Source organism: Perca flavescens, chromosome 3 (genome assembly GCF_004354835.1).
Source record: "Perca flavescens isolate YP-PL-M2 chromosome 3, PFLA_1.0, whole genome shotgun sequence".
Classification (NCBI taxonomy): Eukaryota; Metazoa; Chordata; class Actinopteri; order Perciformes; family Percidae; genus Perca; species Perca flavescens.
Window position 1 is genome coordinate 20,071,984 of NC_041333.1, and position 26,976 is coordinate 20,098,959.

General features: G+C 40.5%; 1 protein-coding gene across 1 annotated transcript; it reads left to right on the top strand.

Annotated features, from left to right (window-relative positions):
- The first annotated feature begins 373 nt into the window (after positions 1-373).
- cwf19l2 (CWF19 like cell cycle control factor 2) lies at positions 374-25,457 on the top strand. Its single transcript, XM_028573168.1, has 19 exons — positions 374-541; positions 1,453-1,563; positions 1,921-2,040; positions 2,243-2,359; positions 2,653-2,772; positions 3,063-3,156; positions 5,910-6,028; positions 7,813-8,416; positions 8,626-8,854; positions 14,209-14,320; positions 16,567-16,668; positions 19,198-19,326; positions 19,954-20,091; positions 23,458-23,670; positions 23,977-24,093; positions 24,250-24,405; positions 24,543-24,623; positions 24,743-24,844; positions 25,201-25,457. The coding sequence occupies exons 1-19, from the start codon at positions 449-451 to the stop codon at positions 25,339-25,341; spliced, it is 2,898 nt and encodes a 965-aa protein (XP_028428969.1). The 5' UTR covers positions 374-448; the 3' UTR covers positions 25,342-25,457.
- The last annotated feature ends 1,519 nt before the right edge of the window (positions 25,458-26,976 follow it).

Genomic DNA, 26,976 nt, shown 5'->3' on the forward strand with positions numbered 1-26,976 from the left:
GATTTATAGTCCTGTTTCCAGCAGGTTCACACACAACAAGATGCCAATGTTCTTCTGTATTAATGGGCAGACAATAGCCTTCTACCCTCATAATAAATAGTCTAGTTTTATGTGAATGCAGCCTGTTGCACTGGTATTAAGTAGATGGGCCAATTGAATGGATCAGTGATGGTCAATAATAAAGTAGTAGCCTATTGGTAAGTCTACTTGTATTAACAAGTAGTGAAAACTATACTAAACTCTATTGGGCTCCATTATAGAACATTTATATATAATGTCTCACATCACAAGGGGCCACGATTTATTAATAATAATCTGTATAATTCTATGGCGCTGTCTTTCTCATGGATGTGTAGTTTGCACATAGAGTTTGCACTGCAAGTACCACAAACTAACGGTTGACGTAAACAGCTTTACGACACTTATCACAAACATTGACGACAGTGTCATGGCGGCGCACGGACTCAGTTTTGAGAGTTCGAGCAACATCGAAGAAAGAAAGAATAGTAAACGACATGCAAGGCAAGAGGCGATAGAAAAGGTATGAACTATTAGCTTTGTAGCGAACAACCCTATAATTAATCTGAAGGTTAGCTTCATTGGCGTCAGTTTAAATCATAACGTTAGCTGTTTAGTCTCAATGAAAGCTAACAAGCTAAGCAGGCTAGCAGCTGGTTAACGAATGAGCTCAGCGGAATTTGTCCTTAACCGTGATATAAATTGGTATATTTGAGCCTTTTCCATCTCTCGGTAAGCTATCAGTACCTGTGTGTCTTCACATTAACCTGCCTTCTTGTGTCTGGACAGGCGGATACTGGTAAATTGCAGGCAGGAAATTACAGGACAAACACTGCTGGGGCTGATAGGAGACCTGCGGCTGTGTTTTGTAGATGTTTTATGTCCTGTTCGCAGCCTAGAGATTAGGGCTGTCTCGTTGCTGTAATCACATATGTACACAGCTGTTTGTTGTGCGTCACCTTTTTGCTGTGCAGCTGTGTTTGCATGATACACAGAGCAGATTATGGCAGGCAAATGATGCATCCTGTAGATGAGCACTATAGGTTTTAATGACATTATCTGCACAGTGAAGCTGGGTCTAATTTATTTTGCTGTATTTGAAGAGGAATTGGCTCATAATGACATCAGTGTCACTGCCATTGCAGCCAGAAGATATATTTTTGCATCTTAAAAGTTGTTAGATGCTTAAATATTTGCATATCATAACTCTTAACAGCAGTATCATGGCAATGCAAAGGCTGTGTAGTTCCTTTAGTAATGAGAAAAAGGTCTCTGTTTTTGGACTTAATTCATCAGTAATATCAATAATTTCAGCACAAAGAATCTGCTTAGATAGACATGTCTGAAAATATAGATGTTAGTGTACCCTTACTTTGATCTGTTGTACTTATTTTCCTTTTGAATAATCCCTCATATTTCCATTATGTCATTCAGGCCAAGCAGCAGTATGAGAAGGACGAGAGGAGGAAGGAGCTGAAGAGGCAGAGAGGGGAGGATACTTGGATGCTCCCTGAGATCAACCAGAGACTGCAGGAGATAGAGGAAGTAAGATACAAAGTGGTTGCACTGCTTAGTCACTGTATGGCTGTAGATTGTTATTGCATGCCAAGTCACAACTGTGCTGTACCTTAAAACAATAGTGACTATGTTGCCGGTCTGCAACATTATACAGTAGTTCTACATCATGACAACATTGTGTGATTGTATCAAACATTTATGTTTGCTTTCACTGCCATTATGATTTATATTGAAGTAGTTATTCAGAGGAGAAACGGGAAGATCTTGATGATATTGATGGTGATGTCAACAGCTATATCTTCTGGTGTAGACAATCATACTTTTGTAAAATAACAATAATGGGACTGATGAAAAAAAAAAAAACATAATTCATGGAATCTACAGGAGGGCTCTGTAAAGAGCAAGAAGAAGAAAGAGAAGAAATCCAAAAAGAAAAAGGAGAAAAAGAAGAAGGCCAAGAAGGAGAAAAAGACAGCAGAAGATGGCTCTAATGACAGCTCAGAGGTAAGTTTCAAGACTTTGATAAAACAACATATTTATTATACAGGGATGGCGTTTTTTTAAAATTCAGCTTTGGGCCTCTTCTTCTATTGTCTATTGAGTATGTCTATTATTTTATTTCTTCATTTTCCATCCTTTTAGTTCTGATATGATAATGTCTTGTACCTCTTCACGATCATTTTCTCTCCCTCTCTCTATGTGTCAGGGCTCAGGGGATGAGTGGGTTGAGGCTCACACTCAGACACAAGCTACTAAAGCGTGGCAGGTTCCTGATGCGTCCAAGCCTTCAGAGAGCAACCGCAGCCCAGCACAGAATATCGAGGTAACTTCCTTACCCGGTCTCTGAATGTTTTATTTTCATTAAAGATGTTTCAAGTAAAAATAGTGAAGTCCCTTTTCCACAATGGAGATGAATAAAGAATCTAAATAGAGCATAAAGTGTCTTGAGGTAGTACTGTATCTAGAGTTATGAAGACGTTTTGGACATACAGACACACATAATTTGCTTCATCTGCTTTAGTTCCAAACTTACTCACTCATGGCACTATCCACTCAATCTGTTTATCTTTCTTTTTCTTTGTTTAACCACCCACACTGCCTGCGTCTGTCCCATAGAGAGACGAATGGATGACCTTTGACTTTCTGGCAATGAGAACCACGTCCATATCAGAGAAGAGGGCCGAGAAAGAACGACTGAAAGAGGAAGAGAGGGCAAAGGCTGAGGCCATTGAACAGGTGTGTGTGTGTGTGTGTGTGTGTGTGTGTGTGTGTGTGTGTGTGTGTGTGTGTGTGTGTGTGTGTGTGTGTGTGTGTGTGTGTGTGTGTGTGTGTGTGTGTGTGTGTGTGTGTGTGTGTGTGTGTGTGTGTGTGTGTGTGTGTGTGTGTGTGTGTGTGTGTGTGTGTGTGTGTGTGTGTGGCCGGTATGGACAGCCATATGGTTCTTCTATGGTTGTTTTGTGCCCCTGTTGTGCTATTGGCAGTATACATCAATGATTGAAGTGTATGTGTGTTTGTGGATCCCTCAGGCTGGTTTGCACAAATTGGAGCTAAACCCGTACTGGAAAGATGGAGGAACTGGTCTGCCCCCAGAGAAGATGGCTGGCCCTGCAGCAAAGAAAGGTAATAACATAGATCAGTTGACTCTATTAAGGCATTAAATAGCAGAACATTTTCCAGCTATGTAAAATATACTATAAACATCTTTTGGTCTCAGCACCTCAGAATATTTGTTTCTTTCCAGATTTTATTTATTGTTTTTTTTCCAAGCACAGAAATCCATTGAAGAGGAAGAGCTATGATAAAACCTTGCCTCAGTAGATCAGAATTGCGTTACTATTCCCCTCCAGTGAAGGAAAAAATAATATAAAAAAACAGGGTGCAATTCAAATGCGTCCTCCCGTTCCCTACAATTACACACTGCTCATACACTCCCATGTTTGCTTTTAGCACTATAACATTCTTCAGTTTTTCTCCTCATCCCTGACCACAATTCTCTCAAATTCCTGTCCTGTCCCCCTCCAAAGTTCCATTTTGTTGTGAGAAAAGATATATATATATAATAGTAATCTTTTGGTTGGTCTACCCCAAACTGTCCGTTTCAAAAAAGATTTGTGAGATTTTACAGTCACAGTCCTGCTTAAAATGAGATGTACAGTACAGGCCAAAAGTTTGGACACACCTTCTCATTCAATGTGTTCTCTTTATTTTCATGACTATTTACATTGTAGATTCTTACTGAAGGCATCAAAACTATGAATGAACACATATGGAATTATGTACTTAACAAAAAAGTGTGAAATAACTGAAAACATGTCTTATATTTTAGATTCATCAAAGTAGCCACCCTTTTGCTTTTTTTGATAACTCTGCGAACCCTTGGTGTTCTCTCAATGAGCTTCATGAGGTAGTCACCTGAAATGGTTTTCACTTCACAGGTGTGCCTTGTCAGGGTTAATTAGTGGAATTTTTCCCTTATTAATAAAAAAGGAAAGGGTGGCTACTTTGAAGAATCTAAAATATAAGACATGTTTTCAGTTATTTCACACTTTTTTGTTAAGTACATAATTCCATATGTGTTCATTCATAGTTTTGATGCCTTCAGTGAGAATCTACAATGTAAATAGTCATGAAAATAAAAAGGAAACGCATTGAATGAGAAGGTGTGTCCAAACTTTTGGCCTGTACTGTAGGTCTGTCACAGGGGAGTTTCTGTAAGTTTGGGATGCACAGCTTTACCCATTTCCCATGGGAAGCAGAGGAATTAGTTGGAGTAGAGATGACTAGAACACATTTACGTGTGCAGAAAAGTCAACATAGAGGTTTGACAGAAGAATAAGAGGACAGATAGAGCAAGATCTTCTTAATCAGGGATTTGGGGAAGGAGAGGGCTAGAGAGACAGACAAGACAGTACGCTGTGTTAAGCTATGTGTGCATGGGTCTCTTATCTCTACACAGGAAGTACAGTTCCCTCTAGAGTTGGCCTGGCCTCTCTGTTGTTAGCTTTATTTTAACAGCAAGACAAAGGACACACACACACTTTGAAAAAGTGATAATGTGCAGCTTGAAGTGGTGCAATCAGAGCAAAGCAATTCAAAAGCCAGCTCTGTGTTGATGACGGTATGACTTTTATCATCACTGGTCACTGCTAACCTGTCCCCCTGGCAGGTGTAAAATGTTCTATTTGTGTATAGTTCATGAATTTTATACAAGCACTTAACTGCTCAGGACTTTCCTGTAACAAGCTCCAGCACAAAGCACAGTCGCTCATCTATTTTCTTTCTCTCTTTTTTTGTGAAATGAAGCTGCCTTCAAGTGCAGTCGAGATCATAAAAATGATCTGACGGAAAACGATAATTGTGAAATATAAAGTCTACTTGTGCTACATTGGGGGTTAAAAGAACACAGCAGGATGTTACACAAATGGGCCATTTAAGTGACACTTCTGCTGCTGCACAACCCTGCAGCGATTCGCCGGGTCACTTGCTTCGGTCTGAACGCGCCGTTACTCGTCTGGTTTCTTTCCTGGATCTGCCTTCCCTCACTCTTATTCATCAGATCATATGATTCAACCTTTTTCTTGGGATCTTTTTCAGCTTCTTACACCAAGCAACATTAACTCATGTTCTTTCCCAATTCCTTGGGAAAGTTGCGGTAGGTAGGATTGTGAAGATCCAGGACTTAGCCAAAGAATTGAACATCGACAACTTCTCAGTCCCTCCCCCACCCTTTCTGCAAAAGCCCAAATGGTCTCCTAAGCCCCTCCCCCACGGAGGAGAATGAACGTGTGTGCATGAGCAGTTAGACACGCAGTTAGAGCCGGATTCTTTTTTAAATTGCCTGCTTAATGTAGTTCTACTGGAACATAGGGTCAGTTTCAGCAAATATGACAGAAAGTTAGTTTTATAAGTCTTACCTACTGCATCTTTAATTAACATTTTTTGCAACACACCAGTCCGGTTATTTGATTTAAATTTTCAGATGATGTCAGGAACTGGTGGTGCTGTATTTTTCTATATTTTTTATTTATTTTCCTTCAACTAAGAAGATTTCAAGTGGCTTAATCGCTGACTCTTTTTTTCTTCGACTCCTATTTTTCTTCATTTCTTCATATCCCTCTTTTGATTACTTTTTACTCATCATCTCGGTTTTAATACATACCCGTACAGTAAAGTCACTAGTGAAGTGACATCTAATTAACATTAGTTGAAATTGCTAAAAAAAAAAAAAAAAAGATAGACAAATGACAATATGGAAGATATGACTTACTCCCTGGAGGCTCAGAATTAGTTAAATTGGCACAAACAAGTTATGTTTTTGTATGTACGTCTTTGTAAAGGTAACTCGGTAACTGTTATTCTCACCTTGTTCCCAGGAGGACCAGTCGTGAATGATGCAGGTCTGGGCTGGCTGAGGAAGAGCTACCAAAGAATGCAGGAGCAGGCAGAAAGGCAGCAGCGCAGCCTCAATGATGTGGTGGCCGAGAGATACGGAGTGAGAGCTGAAGGCACACTGGCAGCACTCACATACTAGCGTGCACAATTTAGCAAGCACATGCAGTTATGCGAAAAAAATAAATAAATAATGTTCAGTTTATTGTAAATTGAGTTTTGGACATAAAAATATTGATTGATAGTTACTCTGACTTGTATGTAACTAAATGCCTTCAGAAGTAAAGTACACACACACACACACACACACACACACACACACACACACACACACACACACACACACACACACACACACACACACACACACAGACACAAGCAAAGCAAAGCAGAGACATCTTGTTATATATTATCTTTTTACCTTATCATTTACAATATATTTTTGTATATGTGCAATTATGTAGTGATGAAAAAGGGTAAATGTCCAGAACAAACAGGACGAAAGGCTGACGGCTCAAAATATAAACTGTATATAGTTTATTCACAAAATCTGCCAGCCTACAGCCAAAAGGCTGTTTAAGTACAAGCTTTCAGTTGACATAATGTTAATTCTGGCAGTTAGCATGGACGTTACACAAAAACAGCTGAGTAGATAGTGAAATTTGAGGACCCGCCTTAACAGATTTAAGTAAACAATAACTTCTGTATTTTTTTCTGACCCAAGACTACTTTTTTTTTTTAATCCAATACAGGTGATTGATTTGTGTTAATCTGATGTTAGTATATTGTTTAACAACTTTACAATAGTATCTAGTAGGTAAATAACACTATGTTGTTATTATCACATTTAATTTTTGCAATAGCTAATGCTATGTGCATAGTCATAACATCAATTTGTTTGATGAACTGGCTTTAAAGGAACATGCCAACTTATTGGGAATTTAGCTTATTCACCGTAACCCCCAGAGTTAGACAAGTCCATACATACCCTTCTCATCTCCGTGCGTGCTGTAATGCTGTCTGACGGCTCCAGCGGCATCAGGCCAGCACAGAACATGCAGGTGAATGGTTCCAGCAATCCTACTGCTCCGAATAAGTGACAAAATAACACCAACATGTTCCTATTTACATGTTGTGATTTGTAGAGTCACAGTGTGTACAAAAAACAACGTAACATGAGACACAGCCACCTTCTATCCCTAAACAAACCGGGAACTATATTCTCAGGTGGAAGAATATAGTACTTTGGCGGAGTGATATGCTCGCAGCAAGCGTGTCTGAGAATATAGTTCACGGTTTGTTTACTGTTAGAAGATGGCTGTGTCTCATGTTACGTTGTTTTGTGTACACACTGTGACTCTACAAATCACAACATGTAAATAGGAACATGTTGGTGTTATTTTGTCACTTTTGTCACAGTTGGGAGCAGTAGGATTACTGGAACTATTCACCTGCAGGATCTGTGCTAGGCTAAGCTAATGCTGGAGCCATCAGACAGCGTTACAGCACGCACGGAGATGAGAAGGGTATGTATGGACTTGTCTAACTCTGGGGGTTACGGTGAATAAGCTAAAGTCCCAATAAGTCGGTGTGTTCCTTTTAAGGCTAAAAAAGGAAGCCAGCAAAGCCAAAAAGCAGCTGTTTGTTTGGCTTAACTGAGAGGACTCCTTTTAAACTACATTGCAAGCATCTTTAGAGTAGACTACACCAGAGGGCAAGCGACAGAACTCTCTAAACATGTCATAGTAACCTTCTGGAAATTATGAAACAATAATTAAATCTACAGGGTGCTGCTATTCCAAATGACCTTAATGTGTTAAGAGCCGAACTGCAAAACCCAAGAAAGTGTTTCATGTATTTTAATGTCTTGTATTTGTCCTTTTACAGTCAATGGAAGAATTTCAGCAAAGACTTGCAGATGCTGAGAAAGCTGTGTACGGCCAGAGCAGAGGAGGAGAAGGAGACAGAACAGCCAGAGGCGGGTGGAGGAGAGGAGAGGACGAGGCCAGAGAGCGATGGAGGAGGAAAGATGGAGATGGGGCAGAGAGAGATCGATGGAGAAGAAATGAGAGGGAAAGAGATTCATCACCCACAGACAGAGAGAGATACCATGCTGGGAGAGGAGAGGATCGAGAAAGGGGAGGATATCGAGGCAGAGAGGAAGACCGAGGTCAAGACGGAGACAGGTTTAGAGAGAAGGATAGAGAGAGGGACAGAGACGGAGACAGGTTTAGAGAGAGGGACAGAGACGGTGATAGAGACAGAGAGAAAGATAGAGGACGAGACAGAGAGAGGGATCGAGGCGATGACAGAGAAAGAGATAATGAAAAAGACCGAGATGGGGACAGAGACCGAGGGAGAGATAGGGGTAGTGAGAGAATAAGAGAAAGTGCTGCATCATCATCTGGGCAGAACTGGAGTCAACGTTCTCCCTCTCTTGGGTCACTTAAAAGTCGCTTCCTCAAACCCTCAGAGGATGACAGTGGTGAAGGTGGGTTGATGTCAAGGCCTTTTGTAGTAGATGTGTGAGTCATGTTTTGTACACGTGGGTTAAACCTTGTGCTCTTTTTCTTTTAACTAAGGGAATAACTGGCTCAAGTGCTCAATTTCTGTAGCAAAAAAGAACTCAACTTAAACTAACATGCCAAGAGCCTATGAAGCCTAAACAGGCTTTGTAATTTCTTTCCTGTGTACCTCCAGAGCGCCGTCCTCCTCCAGCACGGCCATCCACAGGATTCCTGAAACCAAGCTCTGACGATGAAGACTCTGGTCCAAGTAATACCAGCATGCCATCCTGGAAGAAGAGCAGCAATCCAGCCCGTGAATCTGCCAGCTTTGAAAAACCACAACAGGAGAAAGATCCTGGGAAAACTGTGACTGCTATTCAAGATGTTCTGCATGGCGATAAAGCCGCTGCGACAACATCAAGGTTTGAAGCTCTTTGTTTGGTTGCCTTGAAAACATATTTTGCTAAATGATGTCGAAATGTATTAATTGAATATTCCAGTTGTATGTGTGTTTGGTTGGACATTATGAATCCTCTTAATGGAATGGGAATACATTCTTTACTATTGTGTAAGTACCAATAAGGCAAATTTAATCATCACATTTCCTTTTGGCAGCTTGTGTAGATGTTGGGTTATAAGTTTGATTAGTAATGAGGTCACGAACGCGCACACAGACCAGACAAAACTACTATTGGAACTTCAAGCCAAAAGTGTATGTATCCGTGCATAAAAGCATCCGTCAGTGTTCGGTCATGTTAATGTATCACATTCTTACCTCACCAGAGACTTTCTCACAGTAATCCCTTCTATAAAACCTGGCTGTGTCTTCACATATGTACTTGATAAGTTTCAAAGGGCCTGCAAAAACTGTTAAAGTCCTTATCTGCTTTTGAACATTAGTCTTGACATTCCCAGAAAAACTCCCTATGCCTCTGAACTCTGTAACTCATGTTATCTGTACTATTCTGTCTTAAAGGGGTGATAGAATGATTATATAGAGTATTTCACACTGTTCCTTATGGTCTCCTAATGGGGTATGTAACATTCGTTGGGCTGAAAATGGCCTGGTTGATATTTTATTGGCTGTTATGCATCCCTGTGTTTTGGCCCTATTTGTAACAAGAGCTTTTCTTCCAAATATTGTATGCTCGTGAATATTTAGATGAGCTGCGCGCTGATTGGTTGAGCAAATTGCCATAGGCAAACATTAGAGATCCGCGTTGATTGGTTGAGCGAATCCCCAATACACACACATTAGAGAAGCGACAGAATCTCATATTCCAGACAATGCAATGTTTCATTACCAAATTCACTTCTGAGACTTTTTTTATGTGAGATATCAACTATATAAAGCTCAAATATGAGCCGTTTTACGAAAATTGATGGCTAATTGCAAATATGGTAAGACTGTGTGTCGGACTTCAGCGGCGGTGCTGCTGCCTCGCCGCCCGGCTTGCCTTCCTTCACAGACCCCGGCCTGCTGTGAGCTCCGTTACGGCTGGCAGCCCTGACAGAGCTCCAGGGCCTGTAACTCCCTTCTTCCTGCTAGCTAAATGGCCCGTTGTGTGAGAGTGAGAGCGCGGTCAGCGAGCTTGTTACACCAGCAATCTCTTACCACGTTACACACAATGTCACGCCACTTAGCTATACAACATATACCTAAATGTCTTATAAAGCTTACAACGGTGTCCGATTTCAAGTTAATTAATATTTATGAAGTTTAGCTAGGTGTTTCGTTAGCTGCGACTGTCCCTTCAATCCTATCTATGTGTAGCTACAAATCACGGATAGTTAGCTTCATTTTTGGTCATAATTCGAGTATATTTACAGTTTGAATTTCGTCACGCCACTTACACAACATCTAACTAAATGTTTTATAAAGCTAAAAACGGTGTCCGATTTCAAGTTAATGAATATTTGTGAGCTGTAAGGGTTTCGTTAGCTGCGACTGTCCCTACAATCCTATGTGTACAGATTGCGGCTAGTTAGCTAGCTTCATTTTTGGTCGTAATTCGAGTATATTTACAGTAGGGCTGTCCTCGACTAAAGAAATTCTTAGTCGACTAACACTTATAGGATTTTTGTCGACTAATCGATTAGTTGATTTAATTGATAGAGTTGTGCGCTTTGAGAGGTGGTTAAGACTAGAAAAGCACAATATAAATGTAGTTAATTAACCATCTGTAAAACTGAGTTTCTCCACAATTAATCCTGCAAAAGCACCACTTTAAATCTTGTGTTTACCATAAATGTGCTCAGAAGTTTCTTGGATATAAGTAATTAAGCATGAACAAGCATTAAAAATGACTAATCGACTAAAGAAATCTTAGTCGACTAAGACCAAAACGACCGATTAGTCGACTAATCGACTAAGAGGTGGCAGCCCTAATTTACAGTTTGAATTTCATCACGCCACTTATACAACATCTAATTAAATGTTTTATAAAGCTAACAACGGTGTCCGATTTCAAGTTAATGAATATTGTGAGCTGTAAGGGTTTCGTTAGCTGCGACTGTCCCTTCAATCCTATCTATGTGTAGCTACAAATCACAGATAGTTAGCTTCATTTTTGGTCATAATTCGAGTATATTTACAGTTTGAATTTCATCACGCCACTTATACAACATCTAACTAAATGTTTTATAAAGCTAACAACGGTGTCCGATTTCAAGAGGCGTGTATTTCACCGATCGTTTGTTTAAATAACTCAACACATTATAATTACACACATTATAAGATTAACTGGAACCTGTGGTAAGAGATTGCTGGCGTAACAAGCTCTCTGACCGTGCTCTCACTCACACACACCTGGCATTAGGAAGAGGGGAGCTGCAGGCCCTGGAGCTCTGTCAGAGCACCAGCGTTTGGTAGTCCATTAGCCAAAAACCGGTGACTTTGCGCGGGTATGGAGTGCTGTGGGCTGCCAGTCGTAACGGAGCTCAATCGAGCTCAGAGCAGGCCGGGGTGTGTGAAGGAAGGCAGGCCCGGGCGGCGAGGCAACAACACAGGCAGCACCGGCGCTGGACTCCGACACACAGTTGGACAAAATTTGCAATTAGCCATCCATTTTCGTAAAACGGCCCATATTTGAGCTTTACATAGTCTCGCATAAAAAAGTTTCAAAAGTGAATTTTGTAATGGAATAGCAGAGATCTGCGCGACCTAGATTCGGAAGACTACCTAATCTCAGGTCAGTTGTGTAGCCTATATGTAAATGTTGGGGCGTGACTGTTCTCTTAAGGTTCCGGATTTTGAGATGCTTACGTAAGCAACTAGCTTTGTTGAGATTTGCCCGTTTTCAACGGCAGTTTAAAAATAAGAGATTTTCATCGTAAAGGGGTGTCAATGGGACTTTGAGCTTTTATGTATGTCCTATTTACCCGCTGAACTGTCGTTATTCAACTATGACAGGGTAAAATCGGTTTTGCATTCTATCACCCCTTTAATAGCTAACTTGTCTTCAAAGCACTATAGCCTCGTGAGACCGTCCTGATCTCGCGAGCTCCAGTTTTCCACTCGCAGATCAGTCTGGCATCTTGAGGCAGAGAAAATTTGGAGCCGTTAGCCAAACGACCGGGCCAATCAGCGTTGGTTTTGAGGTGGGTTAGGTGGTGATAGACGGATGGTTTATCCAATCAGCTAACCAGTATTTTCAGACAGCGGTAGCCCTAATTCTGTTAGCCGCTCGCTAATGCTTTTTTTTCTCTTGGATCCTTCTTTTGGAATATGGACCGGGAACCTGAAATGGTTCCTTTTATTCCTAAATTCTCGTTACACAAATGGCAAATCTCCTTTACCGACATGTTGCTTGCATGCTGAGCTAACGAGCTATGCTTTGCCTGCAGCAGCAGGGGCGGTTGTATTTTCATACGCCTCGTGGATTTGATTGGTTGATTTGGCCCGTCCTATCACCAACATAGGTGACAAACAGATGGTTCATCCAATCAGCTAACCAGTATTTCCGCCCCTTCCCAAAAGTTCTCCAACGGAAAGTTCCCAGATGGATATGCCGAGCAAATGCGAAGCAATCCATCTGGCGGAGTCAGGTTAAAAGCACTATGCTTTGTAACAGATATTAAGACACACATAAGCTCCTAACATGATCCTTTGTCTTTAGTCTACACAGTTTCTATTGCTTTCACAAATGACTCCTGCAGAATCATTTTCTCAGTGTTGTTGTCTCTGTTAATTCCTCATGGCCTTTCTTGTAATTGCATGTCTGTCTCTCTTATCTTCCTCTGCATTTCATGTTCTTTAACTTATGCTATATATGCAACATACAGTATGTGAATATTCTGTCTCACTTAAAGGGACACTGAACTGTGACAACAATTAGTGGCACAGAAGCTCTTGTAAACTGCGTAAAATAATTGTAACATATATGTTTTCCTACTTTCATTGCGGTCCAACATATAGCGCCGTTGTAGGCCATATGTCGGAGCTTCACTGCTTTGTAAAGCCACCTTAGTTGTTCTGTGTTGTGCCTCATTAGGCTAAGTTGTTTGGGTAAACCAGCACCCAGAACCCCTGCTGCATGAAATGAGTCTGCAGCGTGGCAGCGGAATGAAATGAGGCTATGAGAAGTGTAATAGCCTAGAATGATGCTTCCTAGGCTGCAGTTCAGATCCTTCTAGGCAAGGCTGTAATGATTTCTGAGAGGAGGGGGGACGACTCAAATGAATCATAACAGATAAACAGTGTGAGAGCTCACAAGAAAACAATTAAGTGGTTAAATTTAAAACTTCACAGATACGTTTTCCATTAGAGGGGTTTAGACTATTATTAGGGTGGAATAATGAAGTCATTAAATCCTGTTGTGTGGGGGAAATCTGGAGGAAAAAAGGTAAATGCTGAACAAGAGGACACTATATGACAGGGTGTTTGTGTATCACTAGTATTATGATGTGGTTGTGAAACGTCGTGAACCAAATGGACAGATACGTGAAACTGAAAAGGTTTTCTTGTTAAGGTTTAGGGTTGGGTACCGAAACTCGCTGCCAATAGGGAACCGGAGCCGACGTAAACGGTAGTAACTAGACCGAATAAGAACGAAAGTTTCGGTGCTCAACTTTACACTACACCTGACAGCATGTAACGCTAGCCTACCTTTAGCTAGCAGCTGGATTAATCACGGTTAAAATGCTGACAGCTAACGTTAAACAGTGTAAAGTGTGACTGTATTTCACTGTGGAGGACTTCTACAGCGGGATGTCGCAATTCATAGATATACAGTATGTTTATATGGTCGGAATTAAACAACACAGACGGTGCGTTCACTCGCAGCTGCCGTTGTTGGAATTAAACAACACAGACGGTGCGTTCACTTGCAGCTGCCATTATTTAAACAACACAGATTCACTTAAAACAGGTAGCCTCGTGGTGCATTCACAGTAATTGTAAAATACCCTTTTCCCATCTGGGGTTCAACAGCAATTTACTGGTGAAATAAGTTATTGTTATAGTTATTACATTATTATTAAATCTTTAATTTTGACCATGGCCTTAGCAATAAATAAGTCACTGACTGTTGTTTACTACCCTTATTTTTTTTCTTCTTCTTTTTTTTTTTAAAAAGTATCGATTTAGCACCGGAATTGAGAAAAAAAACCAAACGATACCCAACCCTATTAAGGTTGTACATTTGTTCTGCCATAAATTGGTTGCATAATGTGGTTGGAATGAGGAAATGTTTGGTATTCTTCGCTACTTAAATTTCCCTTTCTATCTCTTGGTTTTGGTCTGCCCTTCAAACTCTCCTCTTCATGTTTTACCTAGGTGTGAGAGTGACAGTGAGGAAGAAGAGGAGGAGGAGCTTCCACTGCTGTCAGAGGAGGAGATGAACAAACTTGGAGCCAAACTGGTGAAAGCAGAGATTATGGGTAACACGGTGAGTTGGTTATCATTATGTTACCATTTGTCACTGTATCGGGCTGAGTACGACACAACTCTGATTATAAAACGACCCAGCCTTTTCCAACACCTGCTTTAGGAAAAATACATTTTTTAAGATGACAAACTATTTATTAGCCTCATCCTGTTGGGAAAGGGTCCCTGAAATACTATTAGTCCAAGGATAAAATATTCTGAAGCCTTTCTTTTGTAAAAATGAAACATAAATTATTACATAGGCAAAACATAAATCCCACATTTGTGTAGCTTGTTTAACAGTCATATACTCTCACACACTCCTGTCATATTTTTGTTCGGAGTAATATTCACCGGCTTGTTTTCACTCAAGAATTTATTTCCACCTTACACAAGCCGTCAGAATCTCCTGTAGGTTAAAGGTGCTCGAACTGATGTCACGCGTTTTTTTAGGCTACATTTTTTGTCACATACAGCAAACATCTCCTCACTATCCGTGAGCTGCCGGTCCCCTGAACACATTGAAAAAAAACGTGGTCTCTGTAGACAGCCCAGGCTCCACAAACGCCAACAAAAAGAAACCGCGCCAACCTGCACCACCAAACATAACAAACAGTATTCCAGACAATAACCGACAAGAAGGATTTGGGGGTGGGGTTTGGGGGGGTTAGTGCGCATGCACATGAAGGGGGATGTGGGGAGTGGAGGAGAGAGAAGCGTGTAGAGTGAAGTTAACTAGAGGAGAGTTGTCCTAGACGACGACAACGAGCTAGCCTCCGTTTTGTTTAACAGTACTTCAAACGTCAACAAGAAGTGACGTCACCCAACTTCGCTTAGAGCACCTTTAAACTGGACTGAATACTTTTAGGAATGACTAACTCAAAAAGACACACTATAAACTTAAATGAAAAAAAACCTTGCTTGCTCAGCAACAAGGCAACCCATAATCCAACACTGTCTTGATTAAATGTTATGTACTGTATGGACCGGTACTTTCTATTCCTCAAATATAACACGACCACAAGTTTTTCATGCACAATATCCCAAAAACAATATTGTCCTTTCTTTTTTTTTTTTTTTTTTTTTACACTTTATTTATTCATCACGTTTTGGCATTTAAAGATACTAATCACATAGAGTTTACACTGCATTTATACAACTCCAACGTAAAAACAAAAATGAATATACTTATTTGTCAATTGAAAAACTGATTGAGCTTTTACTCATTGTGATGTCTATATATGATTTACTTTTTCTCAGCACACTTGCTTTGACTCTTTGTGTAGATTTACAGCACATCAGGGATCCGTTCATTTATAGCACTCATTGATCTGTGCACATGACTCCCCCTTTGCCTGTCTTCATGTGTCAATGCTAAGTGGGCTATTGGGATCTCTAAAGGAGAGCTGTCTGTTACCACGCATGCACGCACGCACACACACACCCTTTTAAACCCCTTTACTAAGTGTTATCAACCAACCTGACATCCAGAATCTCCCTACATGATAAAGCAATCAAATGGATATTCGTGTGTGTGTGTGTGTGTGTGTGTGTGTGTGTGTGTGTGTGTGTGTGTGTGTGTGTGTGTGTGTGTGTGTGTGTGTGTGTGTGTGTGTGTGTGTGTGTGTGTGTGTGTGTGTGTGTGTGTGTGTGTGTGTGTGTGTGTGTTAAATTCCTTTTAACAGTTGTGCACTTGCCTTTTATGTCTTGTACATAAAGGTACTGTATATATCTCTCATGGCAGTATGGCTTAAGAGGTTCTGCTTGCTTAGGACAAATGTTTTTTTCTCTCAGTCCTCTGTAGTTTCAGAGTTCAGCCTCAAAACGCCGTTCATCTGGCGATTGTCACACACACTTGATTTCAGAAAAGAATCATTAAAATGGGGCCTTTAAAACATTTACAGATGACAATTTCTATTTACATATCTTCCAACATACACGCCCATATGATATGTATATGATAATTCAATGACCGCTGTTAATATAAGCCTTCCAATGTATTTGTCAGGCTCTACTTGTATAGGCTTTATGTACATGTTGAAATTAGAAAAATAAATTACTTCATTCTTATATTTCCTTTAACACATTGCGTGTTACCGAAAAACCTGTATACAGCAATATTGACTTGTATTGTGTTTTGTGTGTGTGTGTGTGTGTGTGTGTGTGTGTGTGTGTGTGTGTGTGTGTGTGTGTGTGTGTGTGTGTGTGTGTGTGTGTGTGTGTGTGTGTGTGTGTGTGTGTGTGTGTGTGTGTGTGTGTTTTCTTCAGGCCATGGTTGAGAAGCTGAAATCCCAGCTGGACGCAGCACACAAGGCCAAAGAGAGCCACATCGCCCGAAAGAAGCTACAAGAAACAGCCAAGTTAAAGCAGGTCTGTAAATGCGATATGTACATCTTACACATTCAATTCCTCCCCCCCAAAAAGGAAATGGTGATTGGAGTTTTAAAAAGATGGTATAAACGACTTCTTTTCTCTTTTTTTCTTCTCTCCTCTTTTTATCGATCCATTTGCTATCTAAATACTTTGTTTCATGAGAGCAGTTTCCCCTGTGCTGATATCTATACAGCGCTAAATTACCCAACACACACAAACGCTGATACACATGTGTAATCTCATAAATTCCCAGATGCAGATATCTTCTTAATTGGATATATATATATATATATATATATATATATATATATACTCTCAAATCATGCACAGATGTAAACATGCACACACCGTAATACATAGATACAGAGAGTCACACACAGCCCTTAACCTGACACACACAAACAGACTGACTCTTTCTCCGTCAGATGTATCTGTTTCTTTTTCACTCTTCCATAGTCTAAATGCTAATCCAAACACTCAGGGCTATATCTTTTTTAAACTTCACACACCCACACCCACACAGCAGGTTGCGGCTGAATCCATCGCTCTCACTGTGCAGGGAAGAGAAGTGCCCCACACGCACGCACGCACACACACACACACACACACACACACACACACACACACACACACACACACACACACACACACACACACACACACATGGTCTTCAGATGAAACTAAACTTTCAGCTGTTACGTCTGACTGCTTTTAAAAGGAATTTGTTTGTTTTGAAATCTCTTCGCTGCTCAGCTCTTACGTCTTGCTGCCTGTATAGAATCGGCTCCTGCTTGCCATTTTAGCAGACCCTAATGGGAAACAAATGTCTTTCAGCATGCACAACACTCTCCTACCAGGGGTCATTCAGAGTGCGCCCCCCCGTGTTTATGTGTGTGAGAGAACGAGAAAAAGACGGATTGAGAGGGAAACCGTAGAGATTAGATACATTTATTAAATACAGGCAATTAACAGAGAGCAATGGAAGTGCTCTGATACCTCCGCACTGCTTTATCTCCTCTCTTTGGCATACACACTCTTTCTGTATATGCAGAAATAAATAGAGGCCTATTTCCGACATGAGCAGACTCCAGACAACTTTATAAACACATGGAAAGCAGGCTGTGATTATTTATGTAACCTGTATATTATCATTTGGAAGTTACGCCAAATTCATCCCCACTAAGGCTGTCCTGTCCAAATTAGAAGACTAGGGTAAAATCCTCAGCAACGTTAATAAAAAAAAAAAAAAAAAAAAAAGAGTCATAATTCTTCCATTTTAGTGCACTCATCAGCTGAGAGAGCACTCTCACTCAGATGTGAGTGATAGTGATGTTAATCCTTCCAATCCGTCTTGTTATAGAAGACTTTTGGTTTGTCTTCACTATTTAGTGTTTTGACTTTTGCTGCCTGTCTGGCACATATTTTCACTGCGCGTGTCGAGCCTTGAAAGGCCTAACTGTGTCGACCGGAGAGAGGAAATATTCTCCTCTATCATTTTGTTTTTGACAGTCCAGTTTCATTTTCTTGTGACTGCCTCCTATCCTCTCTGCTACTACCACCTTGTTCTCGTTTCTTGGCTGTCCGTCTCTACCTGTCACGTCAGACTTCAGCTTCTCATAAAAAGCAAACTTTTTGATCTTTGAAAAACGCTGACCTGTGTTGAGAGCTAAATTGGCACTGAAGCAGCAGGTTTATGAGCTAATTCTACCACTGAAGGTTTTGAACAGAAGTCAGGTCTTGTAACATTTTGTCAAAGGTTCTCTAAGAAAAAACACACCAAACTGTCATGTACAATTGCTGTCTATAACTCTTCAAACATGTTTGTCTTCACAGAGGAACAGCTTTAATCTAATTCAACTAGGTGATCTCAGAAAGTTTGAATATATTTAGAAAATTGTTGGAATGAATGTTTACATCCTGTTAAATGATTATGACAGATTAAACCCAGCCCGTTCAAAACTAAAGACATTTCTTTGAAATTAGCTACTTAATCTGTCCTGACAACCCCTCATTTCTCCTCTTACTCCCTTACACACACATCTGCTGCCATGAATCTAACCCATATCCATATTGCCAAATGCGTATTGTTAAATTGCATTAAATTGCATTCTCTAAAATACACAAATGAGACTGGCAAGTCAGTTAAATTGGTAAATGTTACACAACAAATTAAAACACTTCTTCAGGTTTTTTTAGGTATTGCATGTCAATTGGAATCACAATTTTCATTTTGATTCAACTTGTAGCCTTAGGCCTCTCCATGATGGGATTAAAACTTGTGCTTACTAATACAGGCATCCATGTTAAATATTATCAGCAAATGTAGCATGTCTGACCTGGAATTGGATGCAGACATTACATCATTGAACATTAGAATTGAGGTATTATCCTTTTCTTCACTTGAGTATCTGTTAAATGCCCAAAGGTGCATGCATAAAACATTTCAACTCTTCGGGAATACTGTTAGTCTTGTGCATTGTTATACAAAAGCCCAAATGACCTGGTTGTGTTTTATTTATTTTTTAGGTCACAGGTCACTCTGGTGAGGACCAGGAAATCCTGCTGTTCAGAACGGACCAATCAGGTCGCGCCTGGCCAGTCAGTGCCCCCTCTGGACCCCAGGAGCCCCACGGAGGACGACGGAAGAAGAAAGCGGTAAAGAGAGAGGGATGACTGGTGGAAAGAAAGTAGAAAAACAAATGACAGGACAGAAGGGAGGGACTACAAAGGAATTAAGATGAAAATATATACTGCTGTGAAAAATAAATCTTGAACTGCATGAGAAAGCCACTACTTAGGGTAAAACTGAGATGATCCTGCACACTGTTGCACCTAGAAGACAGAGGTATTGAGAAAAAGCGGCGCAAATGAGAGGTTTGTGTCCTGCTATTTGTTCCGTGTCGTTTGGTATTCATCAGAGTGTGTAATGAAAGCAGGGACTCCACCTGCCTCTGAGTAGAGACGTGAAATGTAAACAAAGCTTTCCAGATGACTCTCTGTTTATGGTTATTATGAATTTTTAAAGTGGCCCAATCTCCTTTACTGTCTGTCTCCCTCATGATCCATCTCTCGCTCTGTCCAGTTCTGTCTGTTCGTCTTTCCAGGTTGTCATCTTCTTCTACCTCTCTTCTCTCCACTGTCCTTTTGTCTCTCACGTTCTCATTCCCCCTTTCAAGGATGTGATTTGAATAGATTTTAAGATTGTGTCTTTTTTTTTCTTGTTCAACTCCTCTCTCCTTGTCTCTTTTTTTCACAATATTCTCCCTTTCCCCCTGTCTTCAGATTGAGACCCATGTTGATGGGGAGCGTGTGCGCTACTTCCAGGATGATGACAATGTGGGTCTGAAGGAGATGGTGAGGAGGGAGAAGATGAGCTCTGCACAGGATCAGAACGCCCTCTACTCTCGCATGGCTGCCAAGGTAAGAAAACGTTCTTCATTCAATCGTATAAAAAACGATTCATAGAGCTGCTGGAGGTCAAAAACACCAGGTTACCTTTTAAAGGTCCCATATAATGCTCATTTTCAGGTTCATACTTGTGTGTTGGGTTTCTACTAGAACATGTTTACATGCTTCAATGTTCAAAAAACACTTTATTTTTCTAGTACTGTCTGTCTGAATATATATCTTTACTCACCTTCTGTCTGAAACGCTCTGTTTTAGGGCCTGTCTCTTTAAGCCCCCCTCCTGAAAAAGCCCAGTCTGCTCTGATTGGTCAGTGTTTACAGGTCTTCTGCATCTGCGCTCTCGGAGTCTCTGCACCACCATTGCAGCCGGGGAATGACTATAACGGCACTGTAGCTGCACTTTCTACCTATATATGTTATAGTTGTGACATCACAACCGTACGGAAGTCTTGACGGCTCGTTTAAAGGCACAGTTTCTGAATACTGGCTGTGTGCATTTCTCTGTGGATTGAGCTTTTTTTTTTTATACATTAACAGTATTTATATAGTACTTCAACCTGCTTTATAATAAAAAATGACATGAAAATCTCACTTTTTACAATATGGGACAAGTTATTCCCCAGCTTGGCAACATACATTTTTAACCTAAGAGCTGGCGTTATCACAATATTGCTACTTTAAACTGCAATTATGGAGTCAAAGACTGTGTGCTCATAACACATAACTGAAATCAAACAATCAAAGCAGCTGAATGCATTTGTTTAATCATTTAAAATGCAGGTTTGCTATCATTTGAACCTCAAAGCACACCTGGAGTTGCTCTATAGCACAGTGGAGAACCATTGCCCTGGCCCTGGTGGGTTTGCATATTGTCACTGAGTCAAGGCTGCTGTTTTTACCCTTTCGTTTCTGCTATTGGTCCCTTTTCTTCTCTGTTGTGCTTTCTCTGACTTTCAGATTGGACTCTACATCAGAGTTAATAAGAGAATTGCGTGCCCTTGGCATAGTGGCAGCTTTCTGAACTCATGAAGCGAAAAGAAACATTTTATTTGCTTTATTTGGGCTGAAAATAATAAATCAATGCGGGACAGAACTGTTTGTACCTGAAGTTTGCAAAAGTTCGGCGGATCAAGTTGGCTTGCACTCTGGCTTTTGTCAGTTGTTGCAGTCACTCCTACCTAATATGGACACAAGTGTATCCACATCACAATTTATATAAGAAATCATCCTTACTCACTTGGTTTTGGAGGTATTTTATAGTAATTTTATGAAGCCTATTTTATAAACTGTTAACTTATACATTTTTAATAAAGCACTACTTAGATCAAGTGGCAGATGCAATAGAGGGAGATTGATCTTGGACTTGTTGGTGTAGAAAAAAAAGAAGTTTTGATACAGAATTTGTCAGAACAAAACAGAACTCTTATTCACTGTAGTGGGTAGCTATTTATTTAGAATAATTTGTGGAGTGATTGTATTCTGTCTGCAAAATATTGCATGTTTTGAATTCAACCCACTGTTTCAGAGCCACTGCTTTCTGAGGTGTGCATGATTATTTTTGACTCTCATAAGAGCCCCTGATAATTCCTACCTATAGTTAGAGATGGATTCTGTTCCATTTTGGTTCTGGCTATAGGTCAGCAGAATACTCAGGTGGTAATGAATCTCTTATCAAACCCTTCATCTCTCCTCATTCCTGTTTTATTAGCAAAGAGCAATGGAGAACATGCAGGTTCTTATTTTGAGCGGACCCGCATCAGCTGTGCCTGAAAACTTGATAAAAACAACCTAATGTTGCTCCCCTAATATATACTAAAGGTTTTTTGGTTTGATTACATTTTATAAATCAATCACCCATCCCGACCGTAGTGATATAAGCTAGATGAAGGCAGACATAGAAATATGACATGGTAAAAGTACAGATCTACTAATGTGCTATATGTTTGTGTGTTTATGTGAGGGATCATCTAGATTAATTTGGTCATGCTCTTAGGAAGAGGGAAAGGACATACGCTTAGGGATTTGTTCTGTCAGATTGCTATGCATTTGGTTCTGTGTCGTTATGCATTTTTTTTTCCATCCACTGCTACTCTTAGATCTACTTGTCTCTCTTTCTGCAACTCTCTCTCCTCCACTGCGTGCTTGAAATAGCATAGACGAACAAGACGTACAGCCGCAGATGGGCACTGGCAGGTTGTGGTGCGTGTGTCAGTCTATCAGCCGTTTTACAGACTGTACTTTTCTGTGAGCTGAGACACATTTTCCTTCTTTCCTCTTCTTGTTTACTTCTTCTCGAGTTGCTCTGGCAATTAAAAAAAACACACACACACACACACACACACACACACACACACACACACACAATTAGCCTTAATCATATATTCATTACATATGCATGTGTACAGTATATACACACATGTTCTGCACATACAAAGAGTGACACTAAAAATACATCTACAGTTACCATGGCAGGGCTTCTATAAATTCCAGTTTTATCCATTGGTCAGAGACAAAGTCTGTTAGCAGACTAGCATTGTCTGGAGATTTAATGTAGTGTGTTTTTTAATAAAACATGAGCAGTGTGCCAGACATATGTCCATCCCTTCCACACTCCTGCTACATGCTGAATTCACAATCTATAATTTAAATTGCATCAAGAATGTGTTTATCATTAGCGGAGACAAAATCACCAGCAGTGAACCTGAAGGCCGATTTATTTCTACCAACTGTGTATTTAATCTACATGTAAGTGTGTGATAGTATGTGTGTGTTTAAGAAAATAAACCTGTCTCTTGGACAAATGCAGCATATGCTGCTGCGCACTTAGGTCACACACACACACACACACACACACACACACACACACACACACACACACACACACACACACACACACACACACACACACACACACACACACACACACACACAATATGGCATGGAAACGGCACAGACGGTAATATTGCGTCAGCACCTACATACACCAATTAGTAGCTACCAGCCAGTTTCTAAGAACAGTCGATATCTCTACAGTAGGGTTTCCATGGCTTTCTTTCCAGTTTTAATACGTGTCAGTGCAGAAAAGTTAGTGTTAAGCCTGAAATAAAAAGTGAAAGCTACGGTTATTCTTTTTATCAATAAATAATATCCTGACTGTATTTAAATACAACACATATATACTTTAGCGTGCCCCCTCATCATTTTCTTTGAAGAAAATACACCAGATTTCGCCAAGAATGATCACACTCCTGTTAAACTCTTCTCACCATTTATCTCTTCTCCCCTGCGTCTCCATCTGTTCTCCCTCTTCTCCTCTCCCTGTCCTCCATTGTCCCCGTCGTCTCCATCACCACCACTTCTGCTCCACTCGACTTTCCAGATGATGGGGAAGACAGATGGTGACAACTACACGCTGGATGACATGTTTGTGTCCGGTGCAGCGCAGCGGGAGGGCGAGGGGAGGGAGGAGGAGCGGATGAGAAGCAGAGCCATCGGGGAGAATAGGAGGCTGGCTGCCTCCATGGAGAAATGCCAGCGGTGCTTCAGCAGCCAAGAGCTCCAGAAGCACCTCATAGTGGCAATAGGGAGCAAGGTAAGGGATCCTGAATGCAGGATGTTTGGGACATGGGAATTTGTGCCGAAATCATTAGTCGCTTAATGGATGAGTCAGTCAACAATTTTGACAATCAAAGTAATTTATCATACAAAAATGCAAATCATTCACTGGTTGTTTGCCAATTAATGTTCTATCAGTCAACACATAGATTAATAGACTTGCAGCTTTCAAGTTAAAAACTTTAGGTTTCAGACTGTTTGGTCAGAAAAAAACCTATGGATCACTTAATGTTTTTAATGTCTAAATTTTGTGTACTGCATGTGTTTGCCATCTTGTGTCCAGGTGTACCTGAGCCTGCCTGCGGGAGTGTCGATGACAGAGGGCCACTGTCACATCTGTCCTCTTCAGCATCACTGCTCTGCCACCGGGTTGGATGAGGATGTCTGGTCAGAAATGCAGGTGCTCAAAGGCTAAAGTGACAAATTCCAACTTGTATGACTGTCGTTTTACAGCAGTGGTAGATATACTCCGAACCGTTGATTTTCAATTCTTACTTCAAACAAGAATGATTAAAATTCAATCAAGTCCATTTTTGTGCTGCTTTGCTGTCCTCAGCTGTTCCGGCGTACTTTGGTGCGAATGTTTGAGTCCCAAGAGCTGGACTGTGTGTTCATGGAAACACACATGAACCCACGCAAAAGACATCACCTGGTCCTGGAGTGTATCCCACTACCACAAGAACTGGGTGATATGGCACCCATATACTTTAAGGTGTGTGCGTCTGCGTGTGCGTCTGCATGCTCATCATTCTGATTAAGTTCATTTTGCCAAGTTTTACACAGGGAAAGCAGTATTGTAGGGACTTGTTGCAGTAGTGTGGTAATACACCAGTTTCTGTGTGTCTTCAGAAAGCTATCATGGAGTGTGATGAGGAATGGGCCATGAACAAGAAGGTTGTCGACCTCTCTTCGAAAGACATCCGCCATGCTGTATGCCCTCCCCTTTGTCCGTCTTTTACTCCTGTCTGTCATTTTTACAATATTTCTGGTTTGTCTGATTCTTCTACCCTCCCATCCTCGTTAATTGTTGTTTGTTTATTGCATCCTAGGTTCCTAGAGGTCTGCCCTACTTTGCTGTAGACTTTGGACTCCAGGGAGGTTTTGCTCATGTCATTGAAAATGAACAGAAGTTCCCCCATTACTTCGGCAAGGTCAGTGTGTGCATTAAGGCTGTTATACTGTGTACTTGGTACATCAGTATGTGTTCCTCTCTTTTTAACCAGTTGGAAGTCACACTATCATTTAGTTTCAGGATTTTCATAAAACTTTACTAAAACTTTACTTTACTGTGGGTCACAGTTAAAAATGGGTTGATACAGATGCATTAATGACAAATGTGTCAAATGCAGTCATACATTTTGCCTACAGCTATGTCATGCCAATATTGCTTCAAATGAACATTGTAATGATTTGTATTCCTTATTTGATTATTCTGCCATAACAAATTCATTTCAGTTAATTTTACAGCAATATGTCGATGTAACCAAATCCCTCTTCACCATCACAGGAAGTGGTAGGAGGCATGATGGACTTGGAGCCGCGACGTTGGAGAAAGTCAATTAGAGAGAATTTTGATGACCAGAGGAAAAAAGTCCTACAGTTTGCCCAGTGGTGGAAACCATACGACTGCACCAAGACTGAGGGCTAGCTGGACACACTCGCAGAAAGGTGTACACTTTGCCGACGAGTGAAGATCACACACACACACACACACACACACACACACACACACACACACACACACACACACACACACACACACACACACACACACACACACACACACACACACACACACAAACACTCACTGTATATGCAGAAAAAAATAGAGGCCTATTTCCGACATGAGCAGACTCCAGACAACTTTATAAACACACGGAAAGCAGGCTGTGATTATTTATGTAACCTGTATATTATCATTTGCAAGTTACGCCGGGTTCATCCCCACTAAGGCTGTCCTGTCCAAATTAGAAGACTAGGGTAAAATCCTCTCAATGTTTAAAAAAAAAAAAAAATCATAATTCTTCCATTTTGGTGCACTCATCAGCTGAGAGAGCACTCACACTCAGATGTGAGCGAGAGTGATGTTAATCCTTCCAATCCGTCTTGTTATAGAAGACTTTTGGTTTGTCTGGAAAACCATACGACTGCACCAAGACTGAGGGCTAGCTGGACACACTCACAGAAAGGTGTACACTTTGCCGACGAGTGAAGATCACACACACACACACACACACACACACACACACACACACACACTTTTGTACCTACCAATTCAGAATTTGATGTAAAATTCCTATTAGAAAATATGTGAGAACATTTTTTTTCCTCAAAATAAAAAAAATACGAAAAAATGACCTTGAGTCATGTATTTGTTATTTTTATGTTACATAACCATGCCGGAAATAGTGTCTGATCACCATTTCTTTTATGTTGAAAAGGCCCTCGAGACCTGACCACTAGTTTTTGAAGGTATTTTAGTATCCAATAAGACTCTAGGGGATGTTTTTGTGTTCGTTTTTTATTTTTTTAATAAACATGGACAGTATGTTGTGGCTTTATTGCTAGATTCTCCCACTTCCTGCCACATATACAGTTAGGTTGGTGGATTGTGGAACCTCTATGAAGCAGGTCTTGCGGCCATGACCTAAATTGGAGCCGTGTCTGTGTGTCATATCCTTTTTTTTCACATTCGCTGAATTTGTGTAAATCACAAAAGATTAAGCTTTTTGCTTTTTATTGCAGTATTGTATATGTGGTCACGGGCAAAAAAAGCTTCAGGATTTTCTCACTTTTGCAAGCTCTCCAGTCTGACAGTTAATGAAGAGAGCATTCTGCTTAATGCATGAATCCCTCTTATCCGAAACCTAAAGGAGACACTGTGGGAGAGTCAGAATAGATACGCGAGATCGGGGAAGATTCTGTAGTCAGTCATTTCTTAATATGCTATATGTAGGATATTTGTCTATAATAATTTGTGGTACATTTCAAACCCCTATGCTCATCTCTCTCTCTCTACAATACAATTTCATATATTTCTGCCCCCTGTGATTCAAATATATATGGGGAAGTATTTCTCACTTCCATAGAAGGAAAAGGGCCATCTCCCTGCACTGTTTTTCAATCCAAAGGAGTGAAATGTTGTAGTCGTAGTCTCGGAACAATTTTAACACCAGGGCCCTTTCATTCAAATTTATATGATTGTTCACATACTCCTCAGTTTGCACTAATTTCATGTCATACTGAACGAAGTGTTTGCTAAAAGTAAAACATTTTTACGAGG

Bases quoted from the DNA above. Each gene is read 5' to 3' on its own strand.
- cwf19l2 (XM_028573168.1), top strand. From the start codon at position 449: ATGGCGGCGCACGGACTCAGTTTTGAGAGTTCGAGCAACATCGAAGAA. The intron at 23,671-23,976 runs GTAAGGGATCCT...TCTTGTGTCCAG, and splicing joins TAGTGGCAATAGGGAGCAAG to GTGTACCTGAGCCTGCCTGC. The intron at 24,406-24,542 runs GTGTGTGCGTCT...GTGTGTCTTCAG, and splicing joins TGGCACCCATATACTTTAAG to AAAGCTATCATGGAGTGTGA.